Source organism: Podarcis filfolensis, assembly GCF_964270895.1.
Source record: "Podarcis filfolensis genome assembly, chromosome: 9".
Taxonomy (NCBI): Eukaryota; Metazoa; Chordata; class Lepidosauria; order Squamata; family Lacertidae; genus Podarcis; species Podarcis filfolensis.
Genome location: NC_139610.1, coordinates 23,969,916 through 23,984,448, shown reverse-complemented (window position 1 = coordinate 23,984,448; position 14,533 = coordinate 23,969,916). Strand labels below are relative to the sequence as shown.

Here is a 14,533-nt window from a genome sequence, read left to right as displayed (position 1 = left end):
GTCTCTTGGAAGTTGGACACTCCTGCTCTAGATGTTTGGGGTACTCAGTGCAGTCCTATGTAGCCCTGGGTTTCTGATTCACATCCTGATTCCTCACACTTGAAATCTCCAAAGATATGGAAGGAATTAGCAGCATGAGCAAATGTTGTGAGCTGGTCTTAAGTTTCATATTGAGATGACTCTGTCTCCAAGCATAATACTTTAACTGGACTGACCTTGATAAGAATCTTCCCCAATAATAGTTACAAACTTGCAGTTGAGAAATATCTTCATTGTGTGTGTCTGCATTTGTGTGTACACATTTGTATGTCTGCGTATATGGGTTTTTTTGTTTTTGTTTCTTGCTCCTTGTTTATCTGCCTTGTTGCCGCTATTTTTAAAGTTCCTATAAGATGCCATCTGTAACTGCGCAATTGTTAAGAACTTTCTTTGTTTGCAATATTTTTAGAACGAGCGTTAATAGGGAAGTTTCAATAACTCGAAATAAACTTGCACAGCTGCAGGCTGATTATGATATTGTAAAAAGGCAGCTGACAACAGAACGATTTGAAAGGTAAGTGAATTTGCTTTATAAACGTGCTCAGTGTCACAAATCCTATGTTTTTAAGAGAAGAAATATAAAAGTACTATGTATACTATTCTGCAGAAAATATTTAATATTACTGCTGACTAAAAATCTGATTACAGAATTATGAGTGGAATCCAATAAGTTCTCCGAATGCTGTTTTTTCCAACACAAGTTTACTTTTAAAAGACAATTGAAGGTGGCCCTGTTTAGGGAAGTTTTTAATATTTGATGCTGTATTGTTTTTAATATTTGGTTGGAAGCTGCCCAGAGTGGCTGGGGAAACCCAGCCAGATGGGCGGGGTATAAATTATTATTATTATTATTATTATTATTATTATTATTATTATTATTTTATTTTATTTATCCACTAATGGAGGAAGCGGACAGGAAGCAGGAGAAATCTCTAGAGCAATTTTTTGGGAATGCTGGGAGCTGCAGCGGAAGGGAGAATAAGCAAAAATCTTTCCTTCATTAATTGACACTTTCTACTGGATCAAAAGGCCTTGCACTTGCAACTCTGTCCTCCTACCCAGCACTGAGGCTCAAGAGAACACAATTCCCCTTGTAATTTTGCCCATTATTTTGAAAACATTTAATTTGCCCCTTGTTTTTTTAGCTATTTAGTCACATTTTACTGTTACTTTTGGTGGTGGGAGTCTGTAAAACAATAGGAAAAATTGTGGCAAATTCTGCAGTGTCATCTCAAAATTCACAAATGAAAGGTAAATAAAAAATAAGTTGGTGTGTTCCTGTACTGTAGAAAATAAAACATGGGCTAATCTAGCCAAAGTTAAAACATTTTAACCCAATTGTTCAAACTTCTCCCATTGAAAAGAAAACAGTATTTTGTTTTGTCTGGATCATGCTTGATGTTTGTTTGGTTTTTCATTTACTTTGCTGTTTTCTGTAATTATTTTGGCATGCTATCCTAAGTAAGATTTGCACATACATAAATCTTTCATAACCAAACACAAAGCAAATAAATACATACCAAGATCCACCTCCTATGTGGAAACAGTGGAAAAGTAATTATTGACAAAGAAATTATTTCCCCCCCCCCCCAGCTCCCATGTCTAGAATAGATGACTAAATAGGGGCAATAAACTCCCTTTTGCTCACCACCTCCTCTGAACATATTAATGAACAGGTTCCTTTTGGGATGGAAGGTGAATAAATAAATGAAGTTTTGAAAGTTGTCCTTGGGTTCTGGCTGAACGAGGAAAGAGGGAATCTGAGCATATTCTGCTCCACGCCTTATGCTCTCTCAGTAACAGTGCTTTTTCTTCTTTTTCTTCTTCTTCTTCTTCTTATTATCATTATTATTTGCTCTCTGTATAGCTCCAACTTGCTTCCAGTGTGGCAAAATGCATGGAGATACGCTCACAATTTATTATTTTTACTTAACAGGGAGCGTGCCATTCAAGAGATGCGTCGACATGGTCTCTCTACCACTTCGCTACGTGCCTCATCCCCACTTAGTTCAACTTTTAAAATTTCACATTCTCCAGAAAGAACAGCTACAGCGGTAACAGAACAAGCAGACAAGTATGCCATTGAATAGATTGGGTGTTTACTTTTTTGACATGCTATTAGTTTTCATAATATGAAACGTAGAATGAAATGTCAGAACAGGTCTGCAGTTAGCATTTTTTCAAGAGTAAGTTACAGATTGACAACAGTAAACCTTTGCTCTGTGGCCCCTCTGTGTGAATGTAATGGTGGGAGGGGGGATTCTTGGATGCATTGTCTTTTGGGTAGCTAGGGTAGCTAAAATTATACCAGTGTATATTATTAATAGGTTTTATTATAGTGCAGTCTGACTTGAAGTACTGAGAAACAGATTCCACAGAAAATAATATTAAATTATCATGTCTTAAACGGACAGTATAGTGCCAATGTAATATAATAACTGTAATCTTTTCCTTCTCAGAGGTGTGGGCTTCAAGGATTAATCAGTTACTTTAAAAGAAGAACAGTAATAGAAGTTTTAACATGTTTGGACTCGTTGTCAACACTGACATGAACTCTACCTCCTAAACATTGTTAAATCATTTAAAACCTTGAGAAAAATGAATGCTTTTAATGTGTGATCAACCCTTGGAACATTCTTTTATCACACAATATTTCTTAAATATATGGATGAGCTTTGTCTTTAGGTTACGACCAAAGTGTGTGAATGTAAATCTCATTTTCAAATGCAAGCTGTTTACTACAAAACCATGTGAAGGTGGCTGGTCATGAAGAGTCTTTTAGGCTACCATTTATTTGCTCTTTTGTTTACACCCCACTAATTTTATATAACCTGTAAGTCTTAAATAATGTTCAATTTAACCTAGCATTGTATATAAACTTAACAAAAATAGCAGATCAAGGATTCATATACTTCTTTATCACTCTTCAGAGCTGAGCCTGTATTTTGAAAATCACTTTAATTTCGTTCTTATTAAAAACAATTACAATTGCTTGCATTAAGTTATCATGTTAGTAATAATGCAATATATATGCTTATCTTGGATCTGTCAACACTCTTCTTTCTTTTTTTAAAGTTCAGTGATAAAGTTTGAGGAGTTGCCACAGCTGAGCTCCAGCTTTTAATGGCGTAAAATAAGGCAGGTTAGTTTAGAAAAACTATTAGGTAAGTGAATTAAGACTCTTATTGCAAAAAGACTGATAAACTTGAAGTTATTGTCACAATAATGTCATATTATATTAGCAGGTTCTGGAATATGTTTCTTAACAGTCAACTTTATATATGTTGACTGTGTATCATCTCTGTCCACTAACCTTTTCAGAGCATAGAAGCATACATTAAGCACAGAGCTACCTCTGCCCACAACTCGTTCATTTTTTCTAGTTTTGTTTCATTTTAAAGAAAGAAATCTTAATTATGGGACCTCCATAATATGCAAAGCTGATCTGTTTGTGTTTCAGTGTGAATAGAATTCTGGATTAAGGGTATATCTGAATTGTCTCTTTCCAGTATATTAATCTTGTTTAACATCCTTCTGCTGTAACATATGTACTTAATGGTATAATACACAGTAATAATATACTGTCTAATGTGAAGGAACTTCAGTTTTCCAAGCATAATTGCAGACTGATTTAAAACTTTTCTTCAAAAGCACATATTTTCCAGTTTCCATTATAGAAACTGCTATGAAGAACAGAAAAGGAATATGACATACGACAAAAACGGAAGCCCCAAATCCTGAAGTTGGCTGTGTCTAGGTTGCTTTTAATAAAACTGTGAAAGCATATTGTTTTAATAAATAAAATATATATTAACTGGAATAATTGTCTCAGCAGAAATACTGTGTTAAATTTAAGGCTGACCATATATTGTTTTTAAGGTATTGACAGTTCATTAGTATGGTACGCTTTCATACCTTCACATCATTCACAGTGAAAGTGGTAACAGGGAACACACACACAAATTGTGGACATGTTCTTAATATGCCATGAAATGTGATCTTTTTGAACATTTCCTTTGACTTTTCAAATCAGCATCAGTACTTGATGAAAACTCAGCTGACAAGTGGCTTAGGTTCAAAACTACAGGAAAAAAAAAGAGAAGAAGAAATCCCTTGGGAAGATATTGTAGTTTTTAATATATATATATATATATATATATATATATATATATATATATATGTATTATAAAACTTAATAAATCATGAATAAGATATTTGACCAGTTCAAATGTAATAGGAAACCATGGTTTCCTGCAAGATGCATAAGCCTATTAAGCCTCAGGTTCATGTGTTCCCGTTTAACAGATGCACAGATGAGGTTGGAAGCATATAACCCAACTTTGGATGTAACTGGTTTTAAAACTCTTTAATTAGTTCAAACAAACTAGACTCAGACTGGATCCTAGAGTTTAAAGAAACCTCATCATAACCATGAAAATGGAGAGAGGTGAGGGAAAACACATGAGCCCCGGTGTTCGACATGGCTGCTGCACGTTTCCTGTTGCATTTGAAATGGGCCGTTGTGAATTTCACTGCTGAAAAACAGCTTTTTATTCCATATGCTGTCTTTTTTATGTGAAACACCACAGTCGTGAAGGAGTGAAACGGTGGGTTCTGCCATTCTGCTTTTAAAAACTACTTTGAAGATATGATGTTATCTTACAAAATAAGGATAGGACAATAATAATTATGTCTGCTGTAAGCAATGAAAATAAAAGCATCTAAAATGTGTCTCTGATTTTAAAGAAGTGTGGAGAGCTCAAGGTAGCCTCCTAATGGATGAACCATTTTGCTTATTTTTAGAAAAATATTAGACATGAATATCAAGCACTACATTGTGAATAAATTAAAAAACAATTCTCCTGGCCCATGCAAAAACGTGACTGTACTTTGAACAAAAACTTCCCTATTCTCTGTGTGTAAGTTTATGCAACAATCCATCTAGGGACATACCTATACAGGCATATTTTGCACGTCACGGTAAGCCAAATTATGCCTTATCAAGAACAGAACTTTGTTTTCCCCTGGTCTTTTTAAACTCCTGTGCAGTGCTAAAGGTTAGCCATGGTTTGGCTTAGGATGTCATCAGAGCATGGGCTCCTGGTTAAGCAGTCTCCTCTCCACACTAACCAAACGTTGTAGCCAAGGTATGCAGTGTGTGATTAGCACACAGAGAGCTTAACCACAAGTCCAGCTTCAGGTGGCATGCTAAGGCAAACCTTGGCTTAGCTCACCACTGTGCAAGAGTAAAAATACATGTTTGTTTACGGACTGGGCAGGAGCAAAGAAACTCTTTGTGTGGTCCCAGTATAAACCACAGTTTGGCTTAATGTGATAGGAGCATGGAAGCTGCCTTATAGGTTCGTCTAGCTCACTGACTGGCAGTGGTCCTTCCCAGCCATACCTGGACGTTGTACATGGGACCTTCTGCATGCACATGGTGATGATGTGCAGAAAAGGCCATAGAAACTGCCTTCAGTGTGCAATTTCATACCTTGGTGTGGAAACTACACAACAATGCACTGTGCATACTGTACTGTTGTGTCATTACAAAACCCCTACCTATGATGCTCCAGTTTTTTCTGCAGTGTATACCTGTTCTGTGGCAGATGAACTGATCTGGAAGGTATTCTTTGTGGGTAGGAAGTCTGACTCAGGATAGGCAAAACTGAGAGGCATTGTTTTAACTTTGCAACTCAGCCTGTAGTTTGGCTGACTAGAAATAGCTCAAAATCTATGATTAAGTCTAGTGATCAATACACCAGGTTTCTTTCACCATTTTTTTTGTATTTTTATTAAAGATTTTCTTGATTTACAGAAGTATGTGTAATGTCTCTCTCTTGTGTTTTTTTCCATGTAACATTTTTACAAATCAGTTTCTCCATGGTGTACTTCTAAGATCAGTCATAAAATAGTTAAAATAAAGAGGCAATGCCAGCCTAATGAGTCTGCAGCCAGTTCTATCTAGTTAACTCTCATCAGCTGCAGCCAGTGCATTCAAGGGTCAGGGATGATGGGAGCTGTAATCTAACAACACCTGGAGGTCCACAGGTGAGCCAGCTTTGTGTCATTCAGGTGTTTTAAGCCCACTTTGCCAACTAGACTTTAAACTCTCCATACAGACAATGGGACTAGAGAGCACACACCAGAGAAACCAGTCGACATGGGTACGGTATGTCCATTTAGCAATATGCAGGTAGCCTAATGAGACTAAATGCCAGCTTATTTTAAGGGGTATTTGAGGAAGCACCTGATCCACAGCAATTTAACGATGCCCCTTATTTCAGAAAGCCCTACCTCCTTTTTTTTGGACTCCCTGGAACAAGCATTGCGGTTCCACGAAGGTGGATCACACGCGGGAATCGAACAACGCTCAAGTAGCCCCCTTTTCCCCGAGTGATCTATTATTAGGCGAGGCTTAAGGGTGGGGCCGGAGAGAGTGATCTATTATTAGGCGAGGCTTAAGGGTGGGGCCGGAGAGAGAGAAGCCTGGTTTAGAAAGGGGGGGAAAGCGAGCGAGCGATCGCTCCTGAGCCTCGACCTCCGCGGAGCCTGTTCCCTCCCTGCTCAACTTGAGGCTGCCGGGTTGCAGGGAGAGAGCGAGCATGTGATCGCATTGGCTCGCCTTGCCATGGTGTGGCAGCAGCGCGGGCAGCAATGGAGGCGGCTTAAGGGACGAGGCTGGGCGGCTGCTGCTGCTGGCTGGCTAGACCGCAGATGGGAAAGCCCGACCCAATTTCTCGTCGCCAAATCCAGGTAGGGCATTCGCATCCCTCCCCCCTTTTGCCTTCTTTCTCTTGCGCGTATTTACGCATAAAAGCATTGTTCAGAAGCCGCCGAGGCGTGGGTTTGAATCCTGCCGTCTGCTTTGCGTTTCCCTGACCTTGTCGCTTTCAGGCTTTCGCACCCCTTGTTCCGTTCACCCCCGAAATCCATTCTTGGTTTTTTGCGGGGGGACTCCGCGCCTGTCTATTGTTAGACTGCAGGCTGCTATTTCCTTGGGTGGTGTGTGGGTCTGTGTTTGCGTGGAAGGCTGGCTGTGCAGGCTGCCAGTCAACCTAGAGGATGTGTCTGCTTTCTGAAAACAGGGTATTTCTTGAGCATCAATGAAAGGCATCTGTGTGATGAACGTACACATTGGCAGCTCTCCTAAAAGGATTAAATAAAAGCAGAGCTATGCATGTTGGCAAGGGTTGCTTTGGCAGTACTTTCATACCCTATAGATTTCAGTGTGCACTGACTTTTGAATTTCTTCCCATTTTTATTTTTATTTTTAAATCCCTTGGGTTAGTGTTTTCTTTCATTCTTGCATTAATTTTCGCGGAGGCAAGAGGGAAAGGGATGACTTTTGTTTGCTTGCTACATCTCCCACAAAGCTCCAGAGCTGCATTGCTTTGTCTAACCTTCTCTAAGGCCATTTATCATGGAACTCCCGTCACCATATTTTAATGAGCTGTGAAATCTGCTAGTTATTATGGTTGAAAGACGGAAGGTTTCGTTTCCTGTGAACCCACCACCCACCCAAGAACTAGATCAAGTGCCCTAAAGGTTACACTATCCGGAATGAGACGTCTGCTTTCCGTCAAGGCTTTTCATTCATAATAATAATATTTTTTTTGCAGAAAAAACCCTGACAGACCATAAGGGGACAATCCTAAACATGTTTACACCAGAAGCACATCCCACTGAGCTCAGGGAGTAAATTTACTCCCTGGTAAATTGGTTTGCCCTTACTCTCACCACTTCTTTTCTCCAGACAACTGGAAAGTCTGAATTACACATATGCTGCTGTTTCAAAGAAGCAGGTGATCAAGGTCGGAATCCTTTGCAAATTCATGGTTTTCTTAAGAACTGTGCAAGCGGTCTTCGGGATTGAAGAAATATTCCATTTTTTGCGCTCATCTGCCCAAGAGGGTTAAAGGAAAACTAGAAGCCACAACCGTACATGTTGAAATTTTAATATGGTTAACAATAGTGCGGCTGAAATTGAGATGCTGGGGGGAGGGGAAGAGGTTAGTAGTAGAGAGAAGGGAAGCGTGCCCAGAGTACAAGGAGTACTCTAAAGCCCATTTTTCATTTGTCTCCCTTCTCAAAAGAAGTAGCTCTGTGATGATATCAGTGACGTCTGTGTGTTTTAGGGGGTTGATACGAGAACGGAAGCAGAATCTTTATAAAATAAATCCAGTTTGCAATAAATATTCAGGAACACAAGTAGACAGGCCGAGTAGAGTGCAAATCTTAAAAAACACACACCTAAATGTCACAGGAAAGTTTATTAGAGCCATCAAAAATGTTCACTTAACGTGTGACATTTTTGCTTGTCCTAATAAAAAGTATTGTTGTGCTGTAAGAATAGCATTCACATTGCTGCAAAAAAAAGGAAAAGGGCAGTATATTTCACTAGGTTTTTACTCAGCTATTTGGTGGTGGGGAAAATAAACAGACCGCAGAAAATCATTAAGAAATGAATACTTGTAGCTCAAGGAATGCAAGAGCAGACTCAAGATCCATTTAATCTGCCATCATACTTCCACCTGTGGCAATGGTGGCCTCCTCCGGCGTTTGCTTAGGAAGAACTGGTATTGCTGGTGTTGAACCATAATGGTACACACCCATCTTGCCAAACCTCCCCTCCAGTATTACTGTGATGAGCCACCGCTGCACCACCAGCCCTCTGAGCAATGTTAAGCAATTATGTAGTATTGTTTTTAGAGGAATTGAGGTGAGCAGGGGGTTGGCACTCCGGGGTTGCCAGGTGATGGCTGCCATTTATTTTGCCCATAAGGTCTCTCCTAGCTCTACAATATACCCTTTTTCGATATGGAATGGTTAGAACTGTACCCATTATTCCAAATGCAGGCTGGCATATATTGATAGATCTGCATTAAATTGCTGGCTATCTTGTGCATTACACTACTTGTAGTTTTCAATTCCTTTATGTTAATCTTTAGCTTAAAATTTGCGTTTTTCGCAAACACCACACACGTGCATCGGATTGGCTTTTTCACTGCAGGATCCACCATAACCCCAATATATTTCTTCTATTTACCGTAGGCACTGCCAGGTTAGATACAGTCAATGCATGTGAGGTTAGGGATTTGTCTGAATCACTTTACACTTCACAGTGCAAATCTTATACTTGGATACTCAGAAGTAATTCTCACTGAGTTCAGTGAGACTTTCTCTCAAGTAAGTTGGGTTAAGATTGCAGGCTGAACATACCTTAAACAACAACAACAACAACAACATATTTATTACTTATACCCTGCCCATCTGGCCGGGTCTCTCCAGCCACTCTGAGCGGCTCCCAACAGAATATTAAAAACATGATAAAACATCAAACATAAAAAACTTCCCTAAACAGGGCTGCCTTCTGACGCTTTTCCTTGACATCTGATAGGAGGTCAGGGCGGATGCCGCTACTGAGAAGGCCGTCTGCCTGGTTCCCTGTAACCTCACTTCTTGCAGTGAGGGAACTGCCAGAAGGCCCTCAGTGCTGGACCTCAGTGTCCAGGCCGAACAATAGGGGTGGAGACGCTCCTTCAGGTATACTGCGCCGAGGCTGTTTAGGGCTTTAAAGGTCAGCACCAACACTTTGAATTGTGCTTGGAAATGTACTGGGAGCCAATGTAGGTCTTTCAGGACTGGTGTTATGTGGTCTCGGTGGCCACTCCCAGTCACCAGTCTAGCTGCCGCATTCTGGATTAGTTGTAGTTTCTGGGTCACCTTCAAAGGTAGCCCCACGTAGAGTGCATTACAGTAGTCCAAGCAGGAGATAACCAGAGCATGCACCACTCTGGTGAGACAGTCCATGGGCAGGTAGGGTCTCAGCCTGCGTACCAGATGGAGCTGGTAGACAGCCACCCTGGACACAGAATTGACCTGTGCCTCCATGGACAGCTGTGAGAATCTCCTGTCCTGTTTAGATGTTGATTCACCAAGATGTAAGAAATTTTTTGGTGGTTGGGGGAGGAGAGTTCTTCACAGTCTGATTGCATTTTCTCCATCCGTGATGGTGAAGAGCTACCTCACTGTTCACTTGGCTACCTCACACTTTGCTTGGCTACACCACCGCCCTCCCCTGACTTCCCAAAGCAGGTCCTTCAGGGAATCACAATGTTGATTTCCCTTCACTGTGAGAACTGGCTATTTGCTCTAAACTTTCTGCTCCCTTTTCTTTACCCAGCAGTCAGAGCGGTCTTGATTGTGTACATTCAACTTGGCATTTTAAAAGGGAAGAAAAGACAGCCCGAGAGTTCAGGTTTCTCAATGCGGGTCTGATGTACCTGATTCTGCTGATTTACAAAATAGGGCTATTATTCAAACATGTCATTACAGCTCTATAAGGTCACCTCAGTGGAGACAGCAAAGGCTACAGCAGTATAGGCATTAGTTTATGAAAGAAGGGTGATTTCTAGTGTTTCCCGTGTAATTGATTTTTATTCCTTTAGTTATTGCGCCTTATAAATGCTCTCTCTTATTCTCTCATTTGGGAAGACAAACGGAGGCTGAGAGAGAAGTGACTTGAAAGGGAGCATTGCTCTTCTCTGGTCTTTTTTACTCTTGCACCATGCTGAACTAAGTCAAAGTTTGGTTTAGTATGTCATCTGAATCTGGGCTCATGGTTAAGCGCTCTCATCATTGACCGCAAGCTGTAGCCAGCAAGGAAGCCCAAGTTTGGATGACACACTAAGCTTAGCACAGTGTGTTATTAGAATGAAAAAGACTGAGGGGGGAAGGGGGAGAAAATGCCTGCAAGTATCTCTCTAAGAACATGTTTGCATGTTCCCAGTAAGCCGCAGTTTATTGTAGCCTTGCGGTGCAAACCAGGCCAACACAGTTAGCTTTTAGTACAGTGGTACCTCGGGTTACAGATGCTTCAGATTACAGACGCTTAAGGTTACAGACTCCGCTAACCCAGAAATAGTACCTCGGGTTAAGAACTTTGCTTCAGGATGAGAACAGAAATCACGTGGCGGTGGTACAGCGGTGGTGGGAGGCCCTATTAGCTAAAGTGGTGCTTCAGGTTAAGAACAGTTTCATGTTAAGAACAGACCTCCGGAACAAATTAAGTTCTTAACCTGAGGTACCACTGTATGTTTTTATTCATTCTGTTGATTTTCCCCAAGTTTGTCTTAAATGCTGCTTCTATGGTTTTATTTTTGCAATGTAGTATGCATTATGGTGTTTAATTATTTTGCTATAAGCTGCCCTAAGAGTTTTTACTGAAGAGTGGCATATCATTTTTTTTATATGCAAGGTATTCAATGGGAAATAGTTAAGAAGTGTGACCAAAGCAGTACTGAAATTTCTGATTAGTCTTTTCAGAAGGTAATTTTGAAGAGTGTCATACTGTTAACATCTTTTCTCGGTCTAGTTTGATCTTTATAACCCAGGGGTATTAATATAATTCCCATCTCTCTCTCCCCCCCCGCCCCCTGTTTCTCCGCTTGAGAAGTACACATATCCTCTTACTCTGAAGGAAGTGTGGTGTTCCTTGATGACGTAGACATGCTAATTTTCATATTTCTGTAATGGCTTAACTGGAGGCAAGTCCCATTGACCTCGGTGGGGCTTGCTGCTGAGTAGACCTGTATGGTATTGCACTTTCTTGCCGTGTTGGTAATGGTGCAGCAAATTAACTTGCCTGCTGACAGTTTGGTTACAGAGCAACATTCAACAGACAGGCTCAAAGCAGGCCAGTTTAAGGATGCAGTCACAAGAAGAGGTACAGCCAAGGAGTTCTCAGTGCAAGCTGTTGACCAGCCTCCCAATAGCCCAGGGGTCAGCAACCTTTTTCAGCTGTGGACCGGTCCATCGTCTCTCAGACCATGCGGTGGGCCGGACTATATTTTGAAAAAAATATATGAACAAATTCCTATGCCCCACGAATAACCCAGAGATGCATTTTAAATAAAGGGACACATTCTACTCATGTAAAAACACGCTGATTCCTGGACCATCCGTGGGCCGGATTTAGAAGGCGATTGGGCCAGATCCAGCCCCAGGCCTTAGTTTGCCTACCCATGCAATAGCCTCTTCCTGCTTATTTTTACAGGGCTGATGAGGAGGCAAGAGCCAATCTGAGCAGGGGAATTCAAGAGATGTCAGGCCAGTCTGCATTCCAAAACAGGGCAGGGTTGAGGAGCAATTCCAGACAATGGGTGATGGTGATAATCCACAGCAACAACTGTGGAAGAGTTCCCAGCGTAGGCAGGGCTGACTCAGGATGACAACCCTGAGGGGACAGTTTCTGAATCCTAGTTGTTCGAATAGTCCCTCAGTCAGCACTTAGGGGGAAAATAAAAATGGAAATTTTGAACTTATGGACCCCTAACGTATCCCTTAAGTTAATGATATGTAGCTGTTCATACATTTTTCCCAGGTGCTTGCGGGCATAGCGTTTCTTCTGTCAGTTGTGTTTTGAGTTCTTTCATTGTATATGCCCACTGACTCTTACTGGACAAGTAGCCTCATAGATAGCAGCACCAAATCTTTAGAACAAATAAGTAAACAATGCATGGATATCGCTTTTGCCTGTTACATTAAAATGAGTAGTTTGAGACATTTGTTTGTTTGACCAACACTGTGAACTTTAATGGCAGCCTCAGTCTCTGGGTTTGTACATTTTAGTCTCAAAACATGTCTAAGGGCATTCTTGAGGTTTTTCCCTCTTTAAATAGCAGGCTCTTCCATGTTTCTTGCCTAGATGGCATTTGCCCTGGAGTCCAAGAATCTAAAAAGGTATATATGCAGTTTTTGTACAGTAGTTTTGACATTGTGCTAAAACAGAAAATGTTAATATTCCACGAATTCTTTTATAAACACTCTCCAGTTGTCTTTGATAATCCAGGTAATTATCTGCTTGGAATTCTCCAGTTCCTTTCAAAATTTCTCTCTGGTTTGTCAGCCCTTTTCAGAAACAGAGTTCTGTGGTAGCTTAAAGATTTGCATATGGCATAAAGTTTCCTGGATTGGAATCCACTAAGTCAGATGCATGAAGTCTTATTCTAAGTTGTGTGTGCGTGTGCACTCTCTCTCTAAATATATATGGGTCCAGAACACTATATAAATATGGGTCCAGAACACTATATTTATACAGGTCCAGAACACTGTTTAGTCCTGTTATGTAGAGCAGGCATTGTAACCTTCCAACAGTTTGACTCCACCCCCAAAGGCACAGTCCTCCATTGTCTCCCAAGACAGAGGCCAACCAATACTATGTTGGATAAGTTTCAGCTAACAAGACTCAAGTACATGGACAGTTAAAGCTATGGTTATAGTATGTATGGTATAGTTAAAACTATGGTTTTCCCAGTAGTGATGTATGGAAGTGAGAGCTGGACCATAAGGAAGGCTGATCACAGAAGAATTGATGCTTTTAAATTATGGTGCTGGAGGAGACTCTTGAGAGTCCCATGGACTGCAAGAAGATCAAACCTATCCATTCTGAAGGAAATCAGCCCTGAGTGCTCACTGGAAGGACAGATCGTGAAGCTGAGGCTCCAATACTTTGGCCATCTCATGAGAAGAGAAGACTCCCTGGAAAAGACCCTGATGTTGGGAAAGATGGAGGGCACAAGGAGAAGGGGACGACAGAGGACGAGATGGTTGGATAGTGTTCTCGAAGCTACGAACATGAGTTTGACCAAACTGCGGGAGGCAGTGGAAGACAGGAGTGCCTGGCGTGCTCTGGTCCATGGGGTCACGAAGAGTCGGACACGACTAAACAACTAAACAACATGGACAAGGTGCTTGAATCAGTCAGGGTGACCACTTGTACTCTGGACCCTTGCCCCTCTTGGCTGATAAACGAGCAGGGAGGGGACATCTGACTGGGCCAGGGTGGAGATTAATGTCTTCTCGTGAGAGGGTGAGGTCCCTGCATGCTTGAAGGAGGCATTAGTAAAAAAAACCCTCCTCAATAAACCCTCCCTGGATTCGGAAAATCTATGTAATTACTGGCCAGTTGCCAGTGTCTTTCTTGGGGAAGGTTTTTGAGTGGGTGGTCTTCGACCAGATCCAGGTGCTCTTGGGGGAAACTGATTTTTCTAGATCCATTTCAATCAGGGTTTTGGCTGAGTTTTGGCATAGAAACTGTTTTGGCCTGTATGATGACCTCTGTTGAGAGACAGGGAGATGTGTCCTTGTTAATTCTCCTCAACCTGTCGTTGGCTTTTGATACCATCATCCATTCTGGAACAGCTGTCCTAAGTCAGGGGTGGGTGGTTCCATTTTGCTGATTAATTCTGGACCCAATTGAAATTGCTGGCTTTGACTGTAAAGTCTTAAAGTCTTCCCATATGAATTGTCTCAGACCCTGCAATAATCACCTGAGGCCCTTCTTCATGTGCCTCTTCTGTGAGGGCTTTGGAGGGTAGCAACACGAGAATGAGCCTTTTCCACGGTGTGTACACACACACACACACACGAGGCGTGGGGAGAGAGAAACAGACAAGACACTATTGTGGAAGATATAAATATACACATGATT

The 14,533-nt window shown here is 41.2% G+C and overlaps 2 protein-coding genes across 8 annotated transcripts in view; both read left to right on the top strand.

Annotated features, from left to right (window-relative positions):
- Positions 1 to 3,862, top strand: part of CEP135 (centrosomal protein 135) — a 32,694-nt gene extending 28,832 nt beyond the window's left edge. For 2 of the 5 annotated variants that reach the window (XM_083630167.1, XM_083630168.1), the window contains exons 24-26: positions 449 to 553; positions 1,976 to 2,113; positions 2,499 to 3,862. In XM_083630167.1, the coding sequence (XP_083486293.1) occupies positions 449 to 553; positions 1,976 to 2,113; positions 2,499 to 2,520 (265 nt within the window). In that variant the 3' untranslated portion in view covers positions 2,521 to 3,862. The remainder of the gene's footprint in view (positions 1 to 448; positions 554 to 1,975; positions 2,114 to 2,498) is intronic. The other 3 variants (XM_083630164.1, XM_083630166.1, XM_083630165.1) reach the window with 3 other exon arrangements.
- A 2,635-nt stretch (positions 3,863 to 6,497) lies between these two features.
- CRACD (capping protein inhibiting regulator of actin dynamics) overlaps positions 6,498 to 14,533 on the top strand; it is a 108,094-nt gene continuing 100,058 nt past the window's right edge. Inside the window, exon 1 of one of the 3 annotated variants that reach the window (XR_014551927.1) lies at positions 6,498 to 6,795. The gene's annotated coding sequence lies outside the window, so the exon portion shown is untranslated. Of the gene's footprint in view, positions 6,796 to 7,833; positions 7,854 to 14,533 lie in introns of those variants that run through there. The other 2 variants (XM_083630052.1, XM_083630053.1) reach the window with 2 other exon arrangements.